Source organism: Ambystoma mexicanum, chromosome 7q, assembly GCF_040938575.1.
Source record: "Ambystoma mexicanum isolate Mex_15411 chromosome 7q, UKY_AmexF1_1, whole genome shotgun sequence".
Lineage (NCBI taxonomy): Eukaryota > Metazoa > Chordata > Amphibia > Caudata > Ambystomatidae > Ambystoma > Ambystoma mexicanum.
In genome coordinates, this window is record NC_090941.1 from 548,520,042 (window position 1) to 548,542,300 (window position 22,259).

The following is a 22,259-nucleotide window of genomic DNA, read 5'->3' on the forward strand; positions in this document are numbered from 1 at the left end:
TGTATAAGTGGAAAAATACTCCTATGAAAGATAATAGCGTTCACTCTGCGGCAGGGTGCAGTCATGGGCTTTAATTGCCTGCCAGCCCGAGCTTTGGTAGGACCGAGCTTCCTCAGCTCGGGCTGCGAGCCTTTGAAGCCCATGTCCGCCTGCCCCGCCGATACGTGAAAGCTCTTTGCACCCCAGAATTTCCTCGGGTGTCAGATGGGAGGTCAGCGCAGCGCAAGCCCATCTTCCATAGGAGAAAAAATTATTGCCATACAAAACATGCTCCAAAATGGCAGCGGTGCGGGCGGTGAAAGCACAATCGCATCCGGGAAAGGCAGGTTCTGATTGGTCAATCTGTCTTTCCTGGTTCTGAAAAATAGATATTCAGAATTAAAATAGAGTTTGGATAAAATTGTTCTCAATTTCATTCATTTATTTTATATACGTTTGACTGATTGTATGTGTTGCAAACAATCTGTACATGAATACAAAAATAAAATGTTAAATATATAAACACACGCAGATCATATATACACCTGGGGATACCACTTCACAACAATGCACCAACGTTTAGTTATCTTCTGCAAGAGCTGCAAGAATTCCTGCCACAACGAGGGTTCACAATTATAGCGAGTCATGGTAGGATATCATGTATGTCGACGTCTGCTGCATTAGGGCGTTTAAAAACACAAACCATCATCGTCCTTATCAATAAAACTTCCGCATCCAAGGAACTTCAGAAAGTGAATTATGCAAAAGACATTACATGCTCCTTGAAATATTCTATTATGCAGCACAAATATTAATGTGATCATTTAAATCTCTTGATATATTCCTCTAATGAACAAAGGTAAATAAATACACTGCAAATGTAGTCCCCGTTTTCTTTTTTTCAAAACCTGAAACACAGCATATATGCAAAGTGTTTGCCTAGCGGAAAGATTTGAACTTTTCAAGGTCTTTGATTGGTGCTGGAATCTAACAAGTCCTTTGCCTCATTTATTTTCATGGCCAAATAGGGAGATCCACCTAAAATCAGAAAAAAAAGTAGACAGATTCAGGTTAAAGTATCCTGGACTTTGCATGGTGGAAACATGCGGAGATGCAAATGTGCAACATCGATGGTATTTATTGAATCTACTCATTCAGTTTGGTTCTGGAGTCATTTTTTTAGAGTTTGGTTACTATCTTTATATCTGAATTATACATCTGTTGAAAGGTGCCTAATAAAACGTACACTAGCTGGACATACAAGTAAAGAATATCAACATGTTACACTTAATGAACAAAAAATGCTTATGTAGATTGCTTCAATCGCGGTTAGCATTCAAAGCGACCATATCAGGCATTTACATTTGCATAACACTGCTAAATGATACATATGAAAACTGCTGATTTACATCATTTTTTGGACAAGGTGTTTCCACTTATAATTCAATGAGAAAACGAACAGGCCTCCCTGTCAAATAATTAACAGCACATTGTTACGTGCATGCAAATAATTCAAGCTATATCATCAGAAAATTGACACAGCACGACATGTCTGTCCCTCTTCCCCAGACTCCTGTGCTGAAAAAGACAAGCCAGAACATGTCACATTAAAGCTATTTAAACACGACATGCATTCTAACTCCTCGTTCTGCACACTGTCATTGCTTCACGCCCCATCAAACAATCTGATTACACTTCGGCAGTCTTTTTTTGTTTGTTTGTTGGTTTCTTAAGTCTTCCCTCATGAGCCGACCATCTGCCCGCAGCCACTGGAAACAGCATTGCAGGGTCTGCATTAGTAATCCCTGATCACTGAAAAATGACAGGCAGCATGCACAAATGGACTGTAGCAGAGAAGTGTGTGCACAGAACAGTGTCTACAGATCATGCTTCTAATCTTAACCCTTTACAGCCATGGGGTTGTATTTTTTAAATGACACAGCCCCGTCCACTCCCACACTGTGAAAATTGAGAAAATAGTAACAAGGTTGACAAGGTCTAGGCAGCTGCGTAAAATTGTGAGTAGTTCCGCGCCAGTAGGAAGTACAAGGCCCTCACCCTCTAGGGTCACATTACATAAATAGCACATGGAGCGCCAAAACGTCTGGGAGAGTAGCCAAATTTACAGGTGCCTGCACAGAGATTAGTCAGGCTACTGGACACTGTCCAACAACAGTACTCTCCCTGAGGGTACTGTGTTCTCTCTGTCAGACGGTCACAAAGTATTACTAAGTATTGTGTGTCTCGAGGCACCATCCCATGGGCACTATTAAACTGTAAAACGGAACATAACAAGATGCTTCTTCTAACATCAAGAACACGGCGCCGTGCATCTGGGTCAAAGATTTCAATGCTCAGTTCTTTCAAATGCTAATTACCTTGTTTGACAGTAGAATACTTGACACATGACAAAGCTCTTGGGCATTTCCGAGCACTTCTCAGTTAGTGGGACCCTTAAATATATAACTAAAATGTATGGTAACATTTGTTGCCACAAGTATATACAATTCTTCAAAATAATAAGAATAAGAGAAAATAAGTAAATTCCTAGATGAAAAAATAAAATGACGGAAATCCTCTGAGTCGATTAAAGAAAACAGATCATATTCTTCCCCTTGTCCTATTGTGTGCTTAATTTATGGGATGAAGTGCCCCTCATCCGCCAAATGTTAAAGATATAATCACTGTCATCCCCTTAAAACACTTGGTGTCGACGGCATGCTGCTTTTGTGGTTTAAAAAATGTGGTAACGAAGGTAGTTCTGCTCTAAGCTCCTGCATTTAACAAAAAACATACTAGCTATTAATATTTCCTTATCAACCAATGGCTATGACTTGTCACAGTTCAGAAGAAAGGAATCTGAAATGCTTGACACATCTTTAATTAAATGCTCTGGTGGCAGCCCAAATTCTGCTCTGTGCCTTAACATTTGTAGTTTTTTTTCAGTTGGGTAGTAATGTCATTTTCTTACTACAGGTGATTGATTAGTGGTGACACAAATCGACTATAATAAGAAAATGATGTACAGGTTTACTTCATTTTTTTAATTTTTTTTATTCAAGTATTTAGTTATTGACACATTTTTACACTATTTGTTTAAATTCATTTACAAGTCAGTTTACACTTCATACATTTCAAATTGAATCATCACCTGCGGAGATAGTTTAGAGTGCCATAGTACATTTAAAATACATAACAAGAGCTCCTTGAGCAGAAAAAAGAACCGTTGTCATTAGTTCAGTTAAACTTTAGTACATCGAAAACACACAATAAAAATGATCCTTTATCATTAGTTCTGTTAAACCGTAATACTGTCCATGACACACAATCTCGCTACACCATCAATTAATACCAGTAAGAGAGCTATGTGAACTCACTGCCCGGGCGGATCAGCCCTTGGCCTCACACATAATCTCTGCCTTAAGCCGAACATGATGTGTGGTAGAAACCACGACTTATGACTCAGTGTCAAAGAGCATGCTCCAAAATTGGTCGCTCTCACATGACCTAAACTTATCATAAGCCTTATCGTAGTTGGCACTCAAGTTTGGGCAAGACGTCAAGATATGTCTTATAGTAGAGGGCGCTAGAGAGCCGACCAAGATGGCTGCATCTTTGTGAGCTCCAGCGCGGCACCGAATGAATCCTGTAAAATCCTCCTGATTCCGCGGGACTACCACACCCATCCTACAATGTTTCACTCACTAAAGGTGAAATAGCAGCAAGCGTGAAGAAAAAACGGACCGAGAGGCCCTGGACACCGAGAACGACCACCGCAGTGAATGAGGCCCAGTCATCCGACGAGGCATCCGGCAGCCCCCTCGCGGCCTGGTGCGGTCGGGCATGGCTTGACCTCCGACAATGCACCGACCCCACAGCAAACAAAAACAGCGGAGCAGAGCTGCGCCCGATGGCTGGGCTTCCCCCCTTGCGCGAGTGAGGCTGAACGCACCAGTGCCGCGAGGAAGTGTGTGCCGCTGGGCGGGGCTCGTGAGTCCCATTGACAGGCCGGCTCTGGATCAATGCCTCTGGAGCCCACGACCCAGGAACCACTAGAAACCCAGGCAGGCCCAGCAGAGTGGGAGACGCGGTGGAGGCGTGCTGCATTGGGCAGGGCTTGTGGGCCCCACAGATGGACCTGCTCGGGACCAGCACCTCCGGAGCCCACGGCCCAGGAACCACTCGAAACCCAGGCAGGCCCAGCAGAGTGGGAGATGCAGCGGAGGCGCCCTGTATCGGGCGATGCTCGTGGGCCCCACAGACGGACCGGCTCGGGACCGGCGCCTCCAGAGCCCACGGCCCAGGAACCACTCGAAACCCAGGCGGGCCCAGCAGAGAGGGAGACGCGGCGTAGGCACCCAGCATCGGGCAGGGCTCGCAGGCCCCACAGACGGACCGGCTCAGGACCGGCACCTCTGGAGCCTGCGGCCCAGGAGCCACTCGAAACCCAGGCGGGCCTAGCAGTGAGGGGGGACGCGGTAGGGGCACGGCCAGGCAGCTGCACCCCCCAGAGCAACAGCTGAAGTCCCCACACGCCAAGAGCCCACTCGGAACGCCTGCGCAGAGAGTCTGATGAACGGTGCAAAGCGGCAGCTCCCCTCGTCGCAGGACTATCTCTGCTGTCAGGATCCAGGTACCGGGCATAGAAAATAGCAAATCAATAAGCCAGACAAGTGCGCAACATCCTGAATCCGCAAAGTCCTTAGCTCACATACACCTGCCCAGCGAACATTAAACCAACACTTCCCTAACCGCCAGTATCGGCAGCACTATCTCCCGCAACACTCTAAGAAACAGTGAATAGACCCCCCTCTAGCTCTCAACACCACAACCAACAAGAGCCCCCAAGCCGTAAGAATATCTTTCAGAAGGCGATACAAGAGACAAGCACAGAAAGGCTCCTAAATTCACTGGCGCAAAACACACCGCAGGACTGCTGATGCCAACAGACACTATGCCGAAAAACACCACGAAACAAGGAAAGATCAGCTACCAACAAACCCAATAGTACACACCAAGATAGCCATCCATACTCGAAAACTCGGCAACCGGCGAGAGATCAAACATTCCGTTAAGAACAAGCAGCAACCTTGCTTACACTAAAAAGACTAGCTAACTCACGAGGCCAGCCACCCCCTCAAAAAAGAAAACAGGGAAAATTAATAGATCTCAGAGGAAGCTAAATTTTGAGGCGGGTTCAGTCCCCAAAACCCCCAAATTGACCAGCGACCAGGATCCATCAGTAAGCGACATAAACCAAGAAGAAGACAGCTCCCACTCCACAGACATTAAAGAGCTCCTTCTCGACCTAAAAACCAGGATAGACAACCTCAACAACAAAATGGACGGCTTCTCCTCCAAAGTCAACCAGCTCCACCATAGGCTGGATAACCATACTGAGCGCCTACAAGAAGTAGAACAATGCGTATCTAGTCTAGATGACGGAGCGGCGAGCATGCTGGCCAGAGTGGCAACGCTAGAAACACAAATGAAATCAGCTAACGCTCGGAATGAGGATTTAGAGGGTCAATCAAGGAGAAACAACATTAGGATTGTGGGAGTAAGAGATTACCAACCACAGGCAAAAATGGAAGAGTACGTAGAAGAAATGTATATCAAAATTTTCAGATCCGAAGCCTTCTCGCACCTGTTTGTAATAGAAAGAGCTCACAGGATTCCAACAACAAAACCCATTCCTGGAGCCCCGGCCTGGCCAATTATTACAAAGTTGCTCAATTACCGTGATCGCGACACAATACTTCGACTCGCTAGAGAAAAGGGGAACCTGCAACATGATGGAGATCTGATTCACTTCTACCCTCACTTCTCGTCCATGGTACAGGCCCAAAGAAGATCCTTTACAGGCATTAAACAAAGGCTCAGAGACAATCAAATAACATATTCAATGCTCTTCCCAGCACGGCTAAGGATACAACACAACGGGAGACTCCAATTCTTCCAAACTCCCGAAGACGCCAATTCATACCTCAACCAAGCTGGATGCAGCATATCAGCTAACCAAGCGTGCCCCCAGAGAGACAGAGCCCAGAGAAATCCACCATAGATAACCGGCTGAAAAGGTAAAGCCTCAAGATCCGATGGCAGTCCCAACGGAACACACAAACAGAATTTAAGACAGCGGGGCCGCGCACCCTGGGAAGCTCCCAGGGCCCCTTGCACAGCAAAGTTAACACTCACCAGTTAAGGTTAATGGAAGGGGAAATGAGAAACAAGCAAGTTGGGGGTTGCTCATGTGTTGGGAGGGAAACAGTTGTTTATGTTAGACGTCAAGCCAAGAAAAGCCCACCAGCTCCCACATGTGCCGACCGCGAACAAACCAGCCCGCACAGGACCCTACCCCGCACCTCCTTGTCGAAACCCTCAGCTCGTATATCTGGCCCACATCCCAAGGCTAAGAATGGGAAAGTTCACCTCAAACCCGGCAAACATTTAATCACAACGAAAGCAAGTTCAAAGTAGCCATGTGGAATATCAAAGGCGGCAATCAACCAGCCAAAGTACAGCAGATGACACAATACCTACGCTGCCATAAAATCGATGTAGCCCTCATTCAAGAAACGCACCTGCAACCCACCTCTGAAAATCACTGGAACAAAGACTGGGGATGCCATAGATACTTTGCATCCTTCGCCTCTTACGCCAGAGGGGTAGCAATCCTAATCAGTAAAACTACACACTTCAAACTTAACCCAACCCAGAAAGATACAGAAGGTAGATCCTTACTAGTGCATGGAATGGTCAACGGAGCAAAAATTCTCCTGGTGTACTTATATGGACCCAATGTCGATGGCACCAACAATTTCGACTGCGTAACAACTCATCTAGAAACAGGGCGACGACCCATAATTATATGGGGAGGAGACCTTAATACCCCTCTTGACCATAACAAAGACGAAAAGCACAATAACAGGCATCCCTGCTCCAAAGCTAGCCAGCAAATCAAAGAAATATGCAGAGCATACCACCTCACAGACATATGGAGGGAAAAACATCAAGACGCGCGTGATTATACCTTTTATTCCTGGGTCCATAAATCAAGCTCGAGACTGGACTATCTCCTGGTGCCAGATGAGGCTCGCTCACAGTGGGGAGACTGCCAAATTCTTCCCAGATCCCTCTCTGATCACTCGGCGGTGACCCTGGAATACATTCCAAACCGAATAACTAATGCCAGACCACAATGGAAATTTAAGCCTAGAGCTTTGCAGGATCAAGTTTTCGCAGACGAACTCTTGAAAGAACTAACATCCTTCATAGAGACCAATCAAGGATCGGGATCCTCAGCAGGGACACTTTGGGAAACCCTAAAGTGCTACATCAGAGGGATCTGTTTAACTAAGGAAAACAGTATTCTCAAGCTAATACGGAGGGAACTAGACTCAAGCGAATCTCGTCTCAAAGACCTTGAACAATCACTCACACTCATGGACGACTCCCAAACACACGCAAAAGTAAAAGAAGAACTGGGAAGGTTCAGGGCCGCCGCCAAGAGGGAAATCAAATTCCTGGCTAATAACCACAGAATCCAACAATATGGAGAGGGGCAAAAGCCTGGAACACTCTTAGCCAGGCTTATATCCGCAGACAGAAAGCCCACAACTGTCGAGTCGATCAAGGACCAGACTGACAGACTTGTCTACGAGACCAAAGACATTGTCGAAACATTCTGGCAATATTACCAAAAATTGTATGACTCACACCTTACAGCTGATCCTCTGGAACTGAAGCATTACCCAGACTCAATCAAACTGTACTGGGTGGATGCAGGACTCAGGGAACCACTTAATGCACCCATTGCCCTTGAAGAAATCCTAGAAGTGATCAAAGAACTCCTGACTACAAAAGCACCAGGCCCAGACGGGCTAACAGGAGAATTCTATAAATACTTCGCAAATCTCCTCGCTCCAATACTACTACAAGCATATGACAAAGCTCTAGAAAAAGAACAGCTGCCACCCAACATGTATATGGCCAACATAATTCTCCTTCACAAACCGGATAAACCTAAGGACGAGTGCACATCATATAGACCAATATCACTAATAGACCTCGACAACAAAATTTTGGCCAAAATATTAACCAAACGACTAATCCCGCTAATGCCTGCCTTAGTCCTCGCAGACCAGGCAGGGTTCATCCCAGGAAGAAACACCACCTTTGGAATAAGGAGAATGTTTGGAGTAATTGAAGCCCTCGACCTGGAACAGCAGGCTGCCACAATACTACTAGACGCAGAAAAGGCATTCGACTCTGTCGAATGGCCCTTCCTATATGCAATCCTAGAACGTGTGGGCCTCGGCAAAAGATTCACAAAACTAGTCTCCATCCTGTACAAATCCCCCACATCTAACATTATTCTAGGAGCCAACCAATCCATGAGCATACACCTGCGCAGAGGAACACGGCAAGGGTGCCCGCTATCCGCCTTGCTGTTCGCCTTGGTGATGGAACCTCTTGCTTCAGACCTCAGATTACACCATATCCACCAAGGCCTAACCTTCGGCCCCCACAAATTGATCATATTGCTCTACGCCGATGATGTTGCACTCTTTCTCCGTGATGCCAGCGAAAACCTAAACCCAGTGATGCGCGCGGTACTAAAATCTGGACACTACTCAGGGCTAAAAATGAACAACTCCAAATCAATAATATTCCGCCTAACCGCCTCGACCAAAGAACTTGACAATGACTTTGGCTTTCGATGGCAGCACACGAAGGTCAGGTACCTGGGCATCTTTATGTCAAGATCCAGCAGGGACATCCTATGCGACAACTACGAAAAAGTAATCGACACACTACAAAACAAAATTAACAGATGGAAATGACTCCCACTCACACTCTGGGGGAGAGTATCACTAGTTAAGATGGTCATCCTGCCCAAGTTGCTGTATCTCTTCACAAATATTCCACTGATTCTAACACAAAGATTCCTGCGACGCATCAAGAGCATGATCCTTGACCTTATCTGGGCAGGAAAGGTGGCAAGGGTAGCCTACAACATCCTAACCCTTCCGGTGAGACGGGGAGGCCTGGCACTACCAGACAAGGAACACTATTACTGGGCAGTTCAGCAGGCTCCATTTCTCAGCCACTGGTACACCAAAGACCTTGTCAGGCTGCACGTTCAAATTGAAAGGGCTTTGGCAACTCCATTTCAGGCTGGACTGCCCCTTTTGGGGTGAGGCCAAGCCTGATTTGCTTATGGTCTTTCCCCTCTGTAATGGCTTGGCAGGCGAAGAACGGTGGTCTGGAGGGTTGCCCAGAGCAATGCCAGTGGTTAAGATTCATTCTAAACCTTCCAGCCATCACCTCTTTGTTTTTGCTTTGTCACCCCGAGTGGGACGGGTATGCCCAGACGTGGGTCCTGTGCCTGCTAGGCCTAGAGACCCAAGCTACTCCTCATTGATGAGCCCCAACAAGGGCGAAACATGTTTGGGGATGCTTGTGGTCTCGTGCAGAAGGGATGTGGCCTAGCAGTTCAGGATGGACTGCCCCTTTTGGGGTGTGGCCAAGCCTGATTTGCATATGGTCTTTCCCCTTCTGTAATGGCTTGGCAGGCGAAGAACGGTGGTCTGGAGGGTTACCCAGAGCAATGCCAGTGGTTAAGATTAATTCTAAACCTTCCAGCCATCACCTCTTTGTTTTTGCTTTGGCAACTCCACACCTACTACGCGCTGTCATCCTTGGCACGTTCACAACGCCCTGAACACCACTGAATGTGGTGTACACGACACACTCCATCTGGAAGAAAATGGTGAAGGAAGGAGCAATACAGACCAGATACTCCCCGCTCTTACCTGCGAAGTTCATCCCAGGAATCCCCATCACGGGGGAAAAAGTCTACCAACAATGGACAGAAAAACTGCATATCCAATTGATGCACTACCTATTCCCAGAAGGAACATTTTTCTCACTACAACAGGCGCAAGCTACGGGGGACGACAACGCACTAGATATATTCATCTACTTCAGAACGAGGCACACATTACAAGCCTTCTTCCCTACATTCCCGCAGCAACCCCCAGTATGGCCGCTCTTAGACAACATAATACAAGCCCATGGTGAAGGCCATCTAACAGCCAATATTTACAAATCTCTACTATCAAACGCAGACTCACATAACACGAGAGCAAAATAAAGATGGGAAAAGTCACTGAACACTGAGCTCACTGAAGAAGAATGGAACTGCATACTGCGTCTTACCCAGAGTGGTGATTAACACCAAATTTAAGCAAACTCACTTTAACTATTTACATCAATTATACCACACACCAGCAAAACTCCATTTCATGCACGAATCGGTCTCAGCTGAATGCACCCGATGCAAATACCCATAAGATGACTTTGTACACCTGGCATGGAGCTGTCCCGCAAGTACTACATTTTGGAATGCAGTCCTGGAAAAAACCTCTGCAATAATCGACGCGGTGCTACCCCCTGATCCAAAACTGACATGTTGGGGTTGACGAAAGACCTCCCAAATACTACCCGGAAACTAACAGACCTTCTGCTGGTCCTTGCTAGAAGAAGAATCGCATGCAGCTGGGCGAAGGGCCCACCACCGACCCTTCAACGCTGGCTAAAATACATAACGTACTGTCAAGACACAGAAACCAGCTATATTAAAACATTACCTCTCCATGCGCGTCCTCCAGACATCTGGGGACCATATATAGCCTACTTGATATCATCCGCGGATGAGACGGACTCACAAACACTGTCCCAGGCAAATAGTCAAGGGCCTATAGCAGAGTAAAAACCTAACAAAACAGATAATATACATATGAAACTTTCTGGCCAGGCACTAACTATCGGGCAGATGAGAGGAGGACATGAGGAGGAGGGGAGGGAGGAATGGGGGTGGAGATTGCCGAAGGCACCGGGGACTGGCTTGGACCGTTTTCTTTGTCTTTTTAATTTCTTCTTGAACGGTATGTTCAAGTATATGTTTTGACATGTTAACCAAAATGCCAATAAAGAAAGTTTAAAAAAAAAAAGATATGTCTTATCATTTCAGTTTGCCGCTCACAAAGCCGACAGAGGCGTTGCTCAATTGGGATACCCTGCCAAGCTCCCCTAACACCAAAAACTGGCAAGATGTCTGAGGCGCAGCTGTAGTACAAAATAAATCAAGGCAGGAAAGCGCCACTTGATTAAATATTGCCTTTGGCCCAGAGAGAACCCCCCTGTTTGCTGAAGTTTGCTTATTTGCCTCTACTGTCTAAAGACGCAAGGGTCAGAATACTGTCATGGTTCCTACTCACGACGTCAAGTTTTCCCAAGAAAACAGGCACCTCACACCCAGAAGAACATGTCAGAGATATCTCAGAGCTATGAGCTTGAACCATGCTCTCCAATTCCTTAAAGTATACGCTGCGAGAATAGCATTTTGCATGGGGCATGCTAGAGTGCAGTAGCAATAGGTACCTGCCTCCACCAAATATAAGGCTGGCCCATAACTTACAAGCTGTCACCATCCAGGTTGAGACGAGCGATTGGAGACCAAGTTCCAGTCTTATCGCCCCCACTGGTACGGTGCCCGGTAAACCCAACAAGGACCTCAATATTTTTCCCCCCAGTTTTGGGAGCCAATTAATTGCTCTCCTAGGAAAGGTCTCCAGGGTATACCCAGGCACAATTGCTGTTTTATAGGCAATTAATTTAGCCTCCAGTTATCGTCCCCACCACATGTCAATCACCTTCTTAATAGCCAGCCACTTAGCCCACACCTTTGGTTTTATGGTATCGTATAGATATGTGTGAGACGGGGACACCCTTATCTGTATCCCCAGGTACCTATATGTATCTGTTATTTCCAGTTTGTTAGGGCCCAGATGCCAGTTGAACTTGGCTCTCCCCTGTATTTTCCTGCCGATTGTCATTATCTTAGTTTTTATTAGGTTTATCCTAGCCCATTTTCAACTGCATATGTCTCTAAAGCATTCAGAGAATGTTGTAGGCCAATAGAGAGGATAACAATATCAGCATATGTAAGTGTGTTTGCTGCTTCTTGCCCATATCGCGTGGGAGGGTTGTGGGCTGCCTTCATGCCCTTATCCATATCAGCCATATAAAGGTTATATTATAGTGGGGCCAAAACACAGCCTTGCTTCAGGCCCACATTAGTCTCAATAGGCTGTGATAAGCTACCATCCTGCGATAATCGTACCTTCACTGTTTTTTTGTGGTGCAGTTGTTTGATGTAATATATGAGGCAAGGGTCTATTCCTAGCTTTCCCAGTTTCTCCCACAATTTACTACGGTCGTATCGAAAGCTGAGCTAAAGTCAAACATAGTGGAGTATGAGGGTAACTATATGCATCAGAAATTAGGTTGTTGAGTCCATAGAGCATGATTAGTGCCAAAACCCTTTCTGAAGCCAAAATGGTGCTCGCTTAGGAGTTGGTTTTCTTCTTACAAACGGGTAAGCATATCAAGCAAAATACCGGCAAAGATTTTAGAACTGCAATCCATCATTGAAAGAAGTCTATAACAGCCAGGGTCAGTGGGAGGGCCCTGTTTGTGCACAGGGATCAAGATTGATGTATGCCATGAGCTTGGGATAACACCCATTTTACATATGATGGTTTTTTCATATATAGAGGGTTTTCAGTAACTTTGCCCACATGGCATGATCCTTCTTCAATACAATGTTTGAAAGCCCATCCGTTCCCATTGCCCATTGCGTTACAGGTTTACATACAGATATTGCAAGCTTCCACTCATATAAATTTTATCTCATGGCTTTTTGTATGCTTACAATTATTTGTGGTGCTCGCATTGCTCTTTCCAAAATCAAGAAACATCAGGAGCAATACACACAATCTCAAAGCACACATTAAATGCATGGTTTATATTCTGTCAAAGAATTTCTCTACGAAAAGGAATGGTAACTAAGCTTTCTTTGATGAATACAATAGAGTTTTACACTTCACTTCATGACGTTTTCCCAAATTCAGACACCTTATTAATATATCAATGAGGGTTTGTTTAACCATAATTCAGGTCATTACCCTAGAGGGAGGCTCCATCACATGAAACTGTGTGCGAACACCGCAAGCGAAACAGTTGAAAATCCAACTCTAAGATGGCTGCTGCATTAGCGCGTTGCTGCGTGAGCAGATGAGAAGCATTTCCATTGTGACCTATCTAACATATACAGACGCAGGGCATCCGACCAGTGATGCCGGTCGGCTGCCCGTGGTCCGTATATACGACACAACTCAAGTAAGTAATCACTCCTTGAGCCACACCATTACCGAAGGGATTGAGGAGAGGGGGAAGATCTACATTGGGCATGCACACTAACATGGTGCCTGACTTAAACACAAGTGTTTACCCTGATAAACGTTTCGCTTTATATGGACGCTTAGTCCCTTTTAACCTGAAGATTTGGGACATGAAATTTGTAGTCCTCTAACCTACTTGGCTTCTAAATAGAGATGTAATGTTTGCATGTGGCTAATTCTGGCTAATAACATCAGGCCACATGAGTGACAGAAAATCTTTTTTCTAAACATCACAGAGAGTTGGAGTCCTATGCTCCTGTGGAGGAGTGAAAACCTAGGAGGGCCCAGTGTGACTGGTCACCTAGGAACTAGATGAGTGACCGATTTTAATTTGACAAAGGAATATGGTGAACATGTACACATTAGCTAGACGTTGTCAGGAATTTATCTAGTAACAGCACACATTTTGTTACAGGTTACACTTGAACCCCGAACTTTGTGGACAACAAGAGGTTAGTCCTACTATCATTGTAGCTAAAGAATAGTTATGTAAGATAATACAATACATATATGTATAACAGTACACTACTATTGTAGGGAGACAGAGGAGAATTTACGTTGACAAAATACAACAGAGAAGTACAGTTTAAGGCCCTGAAGAGGGATACTTCGATGTATCCGAAACGCGTTGGCATATAAAATAATTAGGCATTTATATAAGGAGAATCATTGTAGTTGATGTGTACAATTAAGCTGTACCTATTGTTTAAGTTGCATCTCTAATGAGGAACTGAAAGATTCCATGAATTTTGCATTTTTGCTTTTGATTACTTATGCTCTCTGAACACAACACCTGTTATTGTTCTAGGACGGAGCTATTGTACGATCATTATTTGTGAAGTGGTTATTAAAACTAATTCCGTAATTAAGTATATCGACTTTATTAATAAGGCTTAGATATTGTATTGAAGGACTGAGTGCGACAAGAATGCCCGTGGGTTACCTGCTGATCACAACAAGCTTTTTTTCGGATAGTTTCATTGTGTCCCCTTAACCCTGGGGGCAACACCCACATGCACCTGGAATTAAGAGTAACTTCTGAAGTAACTATCCTTTCTGAGTGAACGACCTGAAAACAAATAGTGCACCTCATCCCATGTTTTTTGCAATAGAGTTTTAACCCATGTTTAACATGTATTCTCCTTTCTAGCCCTTACAGATGAAAGGGAATGGTGCTGCCTGTGGAAAACAGGAGTTGGGCATGGAATACACTGATTGAATTTCATAAAGAATCCCCCCAGACCTTAGATCCAATGTGCCAAATAGATAACAAAAGTGCCTCACCCTAACTTCATGCAGCGAAAGGCATTTAAGATTTGAAAATAAAGTGGCTAAAATGGTCAATCACACAGTTCACAAACTTTATAATTAAATTATATATTAATTTCCATGCATGTTCCACTCATTTCAATCTATGGTATATTAATTTCAATGGGTGTCATATTAATTTCAATGCAGGTTACAGTCATTTAAATCCATGTTGTGTTCACTACAGTGGGTGTCTTATTCATTTCAATGCATCTTACAGTCATTTTAATCCACGTCAAATTCATTTCCATAATTTTTACATATATTTTAACACATTACATTCATTTCAATAGGTGCCATGTTCATGTTAATGCATGCTAAACTGATTATTTTCATTTCAGTGTATGTCATACTAATTTCAACACATTAAATTCATTTTAGTGGGTGTCATATTCATTTCAATGCCTGGTATATTCATTTCAGTGCACACCATATTCATTTCAATTCATGTCTTACTTATTCATTGTGCATGGTACGTTTATCTCAACACGAGCATCCAGAGGCGCGGAAACTGCTCCCCTGAACACCCGTGAGGAAATGCTTGCATCTCTTGACTCCAACTCTCAGTCTGTTTTCATCCTACTTGATATCTCCTCTGCATTTGATGCAACCATTCCATCCTCATAAAATGGTTCCACAATACCCTAGGTATCTCCGAGCAGGCACTGGACTGGTTGACGTCCTTCCTCAGTGACCATCCGTCCCAGTTCTGGGCTATTTCTCCTCCCCACCTCTATCTCCAACTGTGGCGTCCCTCAAGGCTCCAACCTTTCCCCTTGGGTCCTTAACAACTACCTTGGTCCGCTTGCACACCTCATTTCCACCTTCTCCCCAAATTTCCAGTGTTACGCAGAAGACACAAAACTCTTCTTCAACCTTCTCGCTGATCCTCTTCTTAGCCCCACCTTCATTCCCGACTGCCTATCTGCCATCCAGTCCTGGTGTGCTTCCAATGACCTCTGCCTCAACGCCAGCAAGAACAAGATCCTTACTATTGGGACCCCTGCTTCTTCTTTCAGTCCCTCACTCTGGCCATCTTCTATGGGCTCTCCCCCTTCTCCTTCATTTAAGGCCAGAAACCTTGATGTCATCTTTGGCTCCTCTCTCTCCTTCATCCCTCACATTCAGGACCTTGCCAAGAAGTCCCATTTTCAGCTCAGTCTTCTAAAAGGAATTATTCCTTTCCTCCCTTTCCCCCAGAAATGCAACATCTAGAGACCTGGTTCTCTCTAGGCTAAACTACTACAATAGCCTCTACCTTAATCTACCCTCTTCTTCTCTACAACCCCTCCAGCTAATCCAAAATAGGGCTGCAAGACGTATCCTTGGCCTTAAATCCAGGGATCGCATCTCTCCAGCCCTAAAAACTCTCCACTGGTTCCTGGTTGCTGCAAGGATCAAATTCAAATCCCTCTGCATCATCCACAAGGCTGTCTGGGGCCGGTGACCTTGCTACCTACATCTTGCTGTCACTAAATATTCTCCCTCCAGACCTCTAGGTTCCTCCAACACCAACTCTTTGTGTGTTAAGCGCTTCACTAAACAGTGAGTTGGTGGCCGTTCTCCTCAAATTCCGGAAACTCCTTAAGACATTCCTTTTCACCTCGTCTACAGCCTTCACTCCACCCAGCACTTTGCCTTGACACTGACCGGACGATGCCACTACTGGCCTACACTTAGGCAAGTAGGCAGAGAGATCACACGTCCTAACAGGGTCCAGAATGGAGCATCCTCCATCTCTGCGAGACTTTACCACTGGGGATCCAATTATCTGTCTACCATCAGGATACTTCTCCGAATGGGTTAAAAAATACCCCGCCCCTCCTTGTTTGCCAACCGTCCCCAGCCAAAGGACATACAGCAAGCACGGAAGGCACAGAGTGGAAAAATCTGGTTAGCAGTGGAAAAACCCAGTTTGTCTCTCGCGCCCTCATTTCCGGCACCCTTTATCAATGCACCTGCACAACTCCTACTCCCTTCTCGGCTCCGCCTTGAGCAAACAATACAACAACGATCCTTCATAGTGAGCTCATCCATTTTATAATGTAATCTTGCTACCACTGCAGAATCCATGTCTGCCTTCTAACAAGCCCACAAAAAGGACAGCTTTCATTGCGGTTTGGAAGTGAATGTCTAAAATGTCCGCCCACCAGTGCCATGTTTTTTAGCTCATTTTCGCGCACGCATTACAGCTAACCACCCCACCTATGCACTTACAGCTACTTACTCTCAGCACTTCCCCCTTGTACAACCAGCACTTACCCCGCATCGGCCTTCCCTCTCAGCACTTACCTTTATACAACTAAACCCTCCCTCTCCCTCTCTCTCTCTGCACTTGCGCATTCTGAATGCTCACAAGGTATAGGAGGTTTGCCTCCTTCTGTCATTGTCTATTTCTTTTCATTCCCATGTTCCGTCCCGGCTGCCCTGTGGGAGATTTGAAACATTATTTACGTGATGTAAAAGCGCTTAACAAATACACAATAAATAAATAAATAAGTTGCAATACATTCCTTCCACTGAGGTTAACATTAATTTCAGTCTGGTTGATATTCATTTCGGTGTATGATCATATTCAATTCAGTATATGTTGTTCAGATCATTCTTTGATTTTCAATGCATGTCATATTCATTTCATTGATCGTTATTCCCATCTCAATGTATGTCCTACTGATTTCAATACATATATTATTAATTTCAATCTGCCATATTAGTAAAAGTCTAATGTTGATGTTACTGGCTTCCCATACACACAACATTCTCCTTTCTGCAGGTCACCAAATAATAATCTATTAGGCAGTCTTTAGCATTCACTATTTATGCATACAAAAATGTATATCGCACTCACAGAATACTGACAGGATTATACATTCATGCAGGATTCGAAACAGCATTCAGACGTATCGCCCGGTCGGTTAACACAGGTGGGTTGCACTAGGAGTTCACTGCAATTCATTTATAAAACACTTTAATCCACCCACCCACCAGGCTTCTAAGTGCTGTCAGTAGTTTTACAAGGGGCAGGTGAGGGCATTTAATTCTCTGGAATTGCTCTAGTGTGGTGCACCTGTGGCGTGCCTTAACTTCCTGTGCTGCTCTGGTGTGAGGCACCTCAATCTCCTGAGCAACCAACATGGGGCGACCACCGTTGAACCGGTAATGCCGGAGCAAAAAGGCGATAAACTCGCCATAAGGTGAAGTGTTATTTTGCCCTCAGAGGTCCCTGCCAGATGGCTTCCTAACATACACTTATTCTCCGGTGGACCCTTTGGAGGCTGTGTGCCTCACCATAATTAGTGCTCTAGTAATAAATAAAGCATCAGTGCCTTTTTAAGATTTGAGGGGGTCTTGAGATGTAGAATCCGCAACCTCTTTTAAGTGGTCTGTTTATATTTTGGAGCAAAGGTTGTCATGCCTTCACCTATTTGATCGATAAATGCTTTTCTACCTGTTATCATCCTACCAATCAGTCTGGCAGGTACAAAAACACAGCTCTCTGTTACCAAAGCCAAGCCATGGGCTCTACCGTGACTAGCCCATTCGAAGTCTTTCTCTCTGAAGGTTTCCTTCGGAGAGCTGGGAGCCACACAATACAGAAAGCCTGTCCTTGCATACTCTAACCTGTGATGGACAGAGTCCCTGGCTAGCCCTTAGTTTGGGTGGGGCCGGATGCTCGAACTGGAACATGATTAAACTCTTCCGTTAGCTGAAAAAAGGCTGCTCCTTTCAAACTCCAGACACCTTTCCCCCGATTCCCCACTGTCAGATTTTAAATGTCAAATCTGCGGCTTTGTCATTGGCCCGTCTCTTCTCACTCCTCACTCCTCTTTCTCTCAGTAAAAGGTCCATTGTTACACAACTGCAGACCCCCCACTGCCCTCTAGCGTGAAACACTACCTACCATATTCCAAGCATATAGTACAATTAAATGGCATTGCCCAAGTGGCAGAGTCAGGAAAAGGTTATCCTCCTGTCACCCAGCCAGCTGCTCACCCTTCGTTTAAAAATGTTATTGACAACAACAAAAATAGATTGTATGGTCCAAAATCGTATCAAGTGATGTTATCCTTAGAAAATAACATTGTTGGGAGAACAATATTTTTTCCTTACACTATCCAGCACTTTCCTCACATATTCTAGTACTGGAGTTTGTTTATAGAATTGTACCAGGCCTAGTATATGTTGCCAAGGGTATTTAGTTGGTGAAAAAATATTGTTTACCCAAAAATGTTTTTTTCAGTGATGTCACATACAACTGTCCCAAATAAACAAGGGGTTACAAAATGTATTAATTAAACCAATACCCTTCTATGTGAATGGGTTAGTATGTAAATGCTAAAATAGCTCAGCAGGTTGAGCACTCGCTGCTGCGATCTGAGCATGATCTGCAGGTCGCAGGTTCGAATCCCGGCAAAGCCAACTCAGCCTTTCATCGTTCCGAGGTCGATAAATGAGTACCAATTTCGGTTGGGTGATATTGTATGTAAATATGTGCTTTGTAAAACGCTTTGGATTAAGGCGCTATATAAATAACACATTATTAGCTCAACATAAGCCATTGAGTACTGTGGCAATAAGCCCCTCACCGGTGGGCTACTACCACCTAAGGTAATTCCCCCGGGGCCCATAGTTAACGGAGGCCCGGGGGGCATTACCATTAAGCGGTTATGGCCCGCGAGGGGCTTATTGCCATTAGTATTCCGGGTTTTTTAGCACCGGGATACTAATGGAGTTGTTCGTTTTTTTAATAGGCTTTTATTTTGCCGGTTGAAAAAAGCGGCGTTGCAGTGCGTTCATTCAAGAAAGAGTAGAACGCAAGTATTGCTTCATTACTATGGATCAACAGGGTGCCATTTTGGGCCTAGTTGAGCGGTAGTAATGAATGGAGCGGTGAGTGAGGAAGCTGGCAGACCCGGCGCGCGATGCACGCAAATGCGTACATAGAATTACACTGTGGTATGGCTCGGAATCTAGCCATTCCATGTTCAGTGTATCCCGTGGCATTGACGCGCCAGTGACTAATGATACAAAGACCCCTGTCTTCTCTGCATCAGGAAGTTGTCGACCTCCAATAGACCCATAATGGGGCCCACAATAACACACACGTTGAACCCAAAGCTCCGCACAATTCTGGGTCTGCAATCAAATATATTTTTTTGGAATGACAATCGTTCCAAATCCATCATCCCCTATTTGGAAAAGGAACCATTTGAGATAAAGTAGGTACAGTAGGAGGTGATCCACCTGCTTTCCGTGCAGGATACACAAACCACCGTCTTCCTCAGTCTGACTTAAGGGCTCACCTGGACACAGGAGAGCATTAGGGCTGTCCACCCCTTGGGACCATCAAACTATTTTGGCAGAGACAGAGCCAAGAAGTGATGCGTCATGTCCGGACAGGATGCTACCCTCTCATGCAGGGCCAAGGCCGTCACCACAAGATAAGCAATGCCACCTTAAGCAACATTATCTGGGCAGGAAAACAGGTGATTTTCAAAGCAGCCCCCGAAGAGAAGGGCATGTAAGATCAGTGCAGGACTGACAATCTTGAAAAGCTCTTTTAGGAGAAAAAGGTTAAAGAGCTGGAGGTTCAAGAGTGTGAGTAGACCGACCTCCTTTTTAAGGCTCACTGTAAAGATGATGTAAAAGGACCGTTTGTTGATATCAACGTGTGGCCAATGATTTATGGACCGAATCAGGTGAATGAGGTGTGTAGTCCAAGAGCAAGAAGGGTGCATGTTCAGGTGTGACGTCCAGCCATTAGTGTTGCGGGACCATACGTGGCAGGGTTCTTCTGCAGAAGCGGTGCAGTACTAGGACTGGAATGACAGTGGTCAAGGCTGCGAGGGGTCGTGCAGGAAAGCACAGTCAGTGTGTTGAATTTACTGTATCTTTCCTGCATAGACTGAGCTAAAAACCTGCATTGATCTGTAGCTGCCCCAGTATTCAAAGCCACACTGGTGTGAAGCATTGCCATTCGTGTGTTAAATCCCTCGTTCCTTTCTATTTTTCATTACTAATAATTAAATGATGGAGGTAGTCAATTTTTAGAAAAGGTGGTCTGCTAATTAAACCCCTACTTTCATTAAATTAACATTAAAATCCCTGCCAAAAGCATTGCATACACCTATGGCCTGCGGCATGAGTTTCTCCTGATCTGCAGCTAGCACTCTCCAGTGGCACCGAGCAGATTCAGCGGTCACAGGTACCCTATTTGACAGCTGCGGCTGACAGCAAAGTCACTGCAGACAGAGGTTGCATTTAAATCTGCACCTCTGATCCAAAACCACATTAATTACGATAAACTAGGCAACGATGTACACATATGGCATTGATGGTCTCCCGATGCATGTAATCAGATGAGAAGTCATTTTGATGCCTAGTGTAAACATCTGGCACCAGGCTAAGCACATGCACACAGATAATACATCAGGACTCTTGATGGGATAAAGAAGTCAATGGACTTGTGGAGTCGACTGCCGCTTTCAATGATGGGAAGAGTGGAATTGATTAAAATGTTGTATTGTCTTGTTTAAGCATGTTCCTTATCCTGTGTTCTTTTTTTTAGGACCTTGGATTCCCTTATTAAGTGGTTTCTAGGGGGCCAAAAGAGACATGGCCTCATTGCGGGTTTGCCGGCATCTGAAAATACTGTTACCAGCACTTGTCTGCCGGTAATACGGGCAGATTACAAATGCAGGTATTCACACTAAGTCCCATAGGACTCCAATGGGGGATTTTGCCGCCATTACCGACAGCGGTATTACCATGCCGGTAATACAGACATTTTTTAGCAAAGTTGTAGTTGGCCGGTCTGTTAAAAGTGCCAGTAAAAATGATTACTGGCACTTTTACTGTGTACCAGCCAACTCTTAATGAAGGCGAAAGAGTAGCAATGATAACATTTTGCTTAAAATATGACGATATTGGGGGTGCAGCTACCATGTTTTGAATTATATTACCTGGCTGCCTAATCACAGTACATGGCATGGTGGCTGACGGACAATATGACACTGGATGCCACTATGATGTATGGGGCTATAAAGCCGGTGGTACTTAAGGAGGCCCTGTGGATTGCTTGCAGAATAGATCCTAACTTTTAACGCTAGGGAGGACAATATGGAATTGATTAACAAAGATCCACAGAGCAGGCATATTGCTCCATTCCCCTTGTCCGAGATTATGAGTCTTGCTATACATGACGTGTAAGCATTCAGAAAGTGGGAGGAACTTGGCCTTGCCACATGGGGGGATGTTTTCAAAGATGATGTGTTCAGAGAATTCCCAGAAATAGTTGATGATTATGGATCAAGAAAGGGGCAATTTCTCAGATATATGAGGCTTACCATAACTGCAAAGGTACAATGGTCGGTGTGGCCATAGGAACCCAAAACCAATGATACACTGTCCCCTTGGTATGATTTGGACAATGGCTGGAAACCAGTGTCCAGGATGTATCACAATCTGGTTTCGTAAGCCAGTGTCAGATTGTTGTGTGCCACGCTATTATGGGAAGTAGATTTGGCTGCAAACTGAATGATAAGCAATGGGATTGTGCATTATTCTTTCTGATATGGTTTTCTAGAAATGCACGCTTCCGACTAGCACAATTAAATGTACTATATAGAAACTACATGACCCCACACAAAATGGCAAAATTCA

General features: G+C 44.8%; 1 protein-coding gene across 1 annotated transcript in view; it reads right to left on the reverse strand.

Moving 5' to 3' along the window:
• Positions 1–395: 395 nt before the first annotated feature.
• DNAJC15 (DnaJ heat shock protein family (Hsp40) member C15) overlaps positions 396–22,259 on the reverse strand; it is a 183,533-nt gene continuing 161,669 nt past the window's right edge. The window contains exon 6 of the mRNA XM_069639241.1: positions 396–1,017. Coding sequence (XP_069495342.1) covers positions 941–1,017 — 77 coding nt within the window. The 3' untranslated portion in view covers positions 396–940. The remainder of the gene's footprint in view (positions 1,018–22,259) is intronic.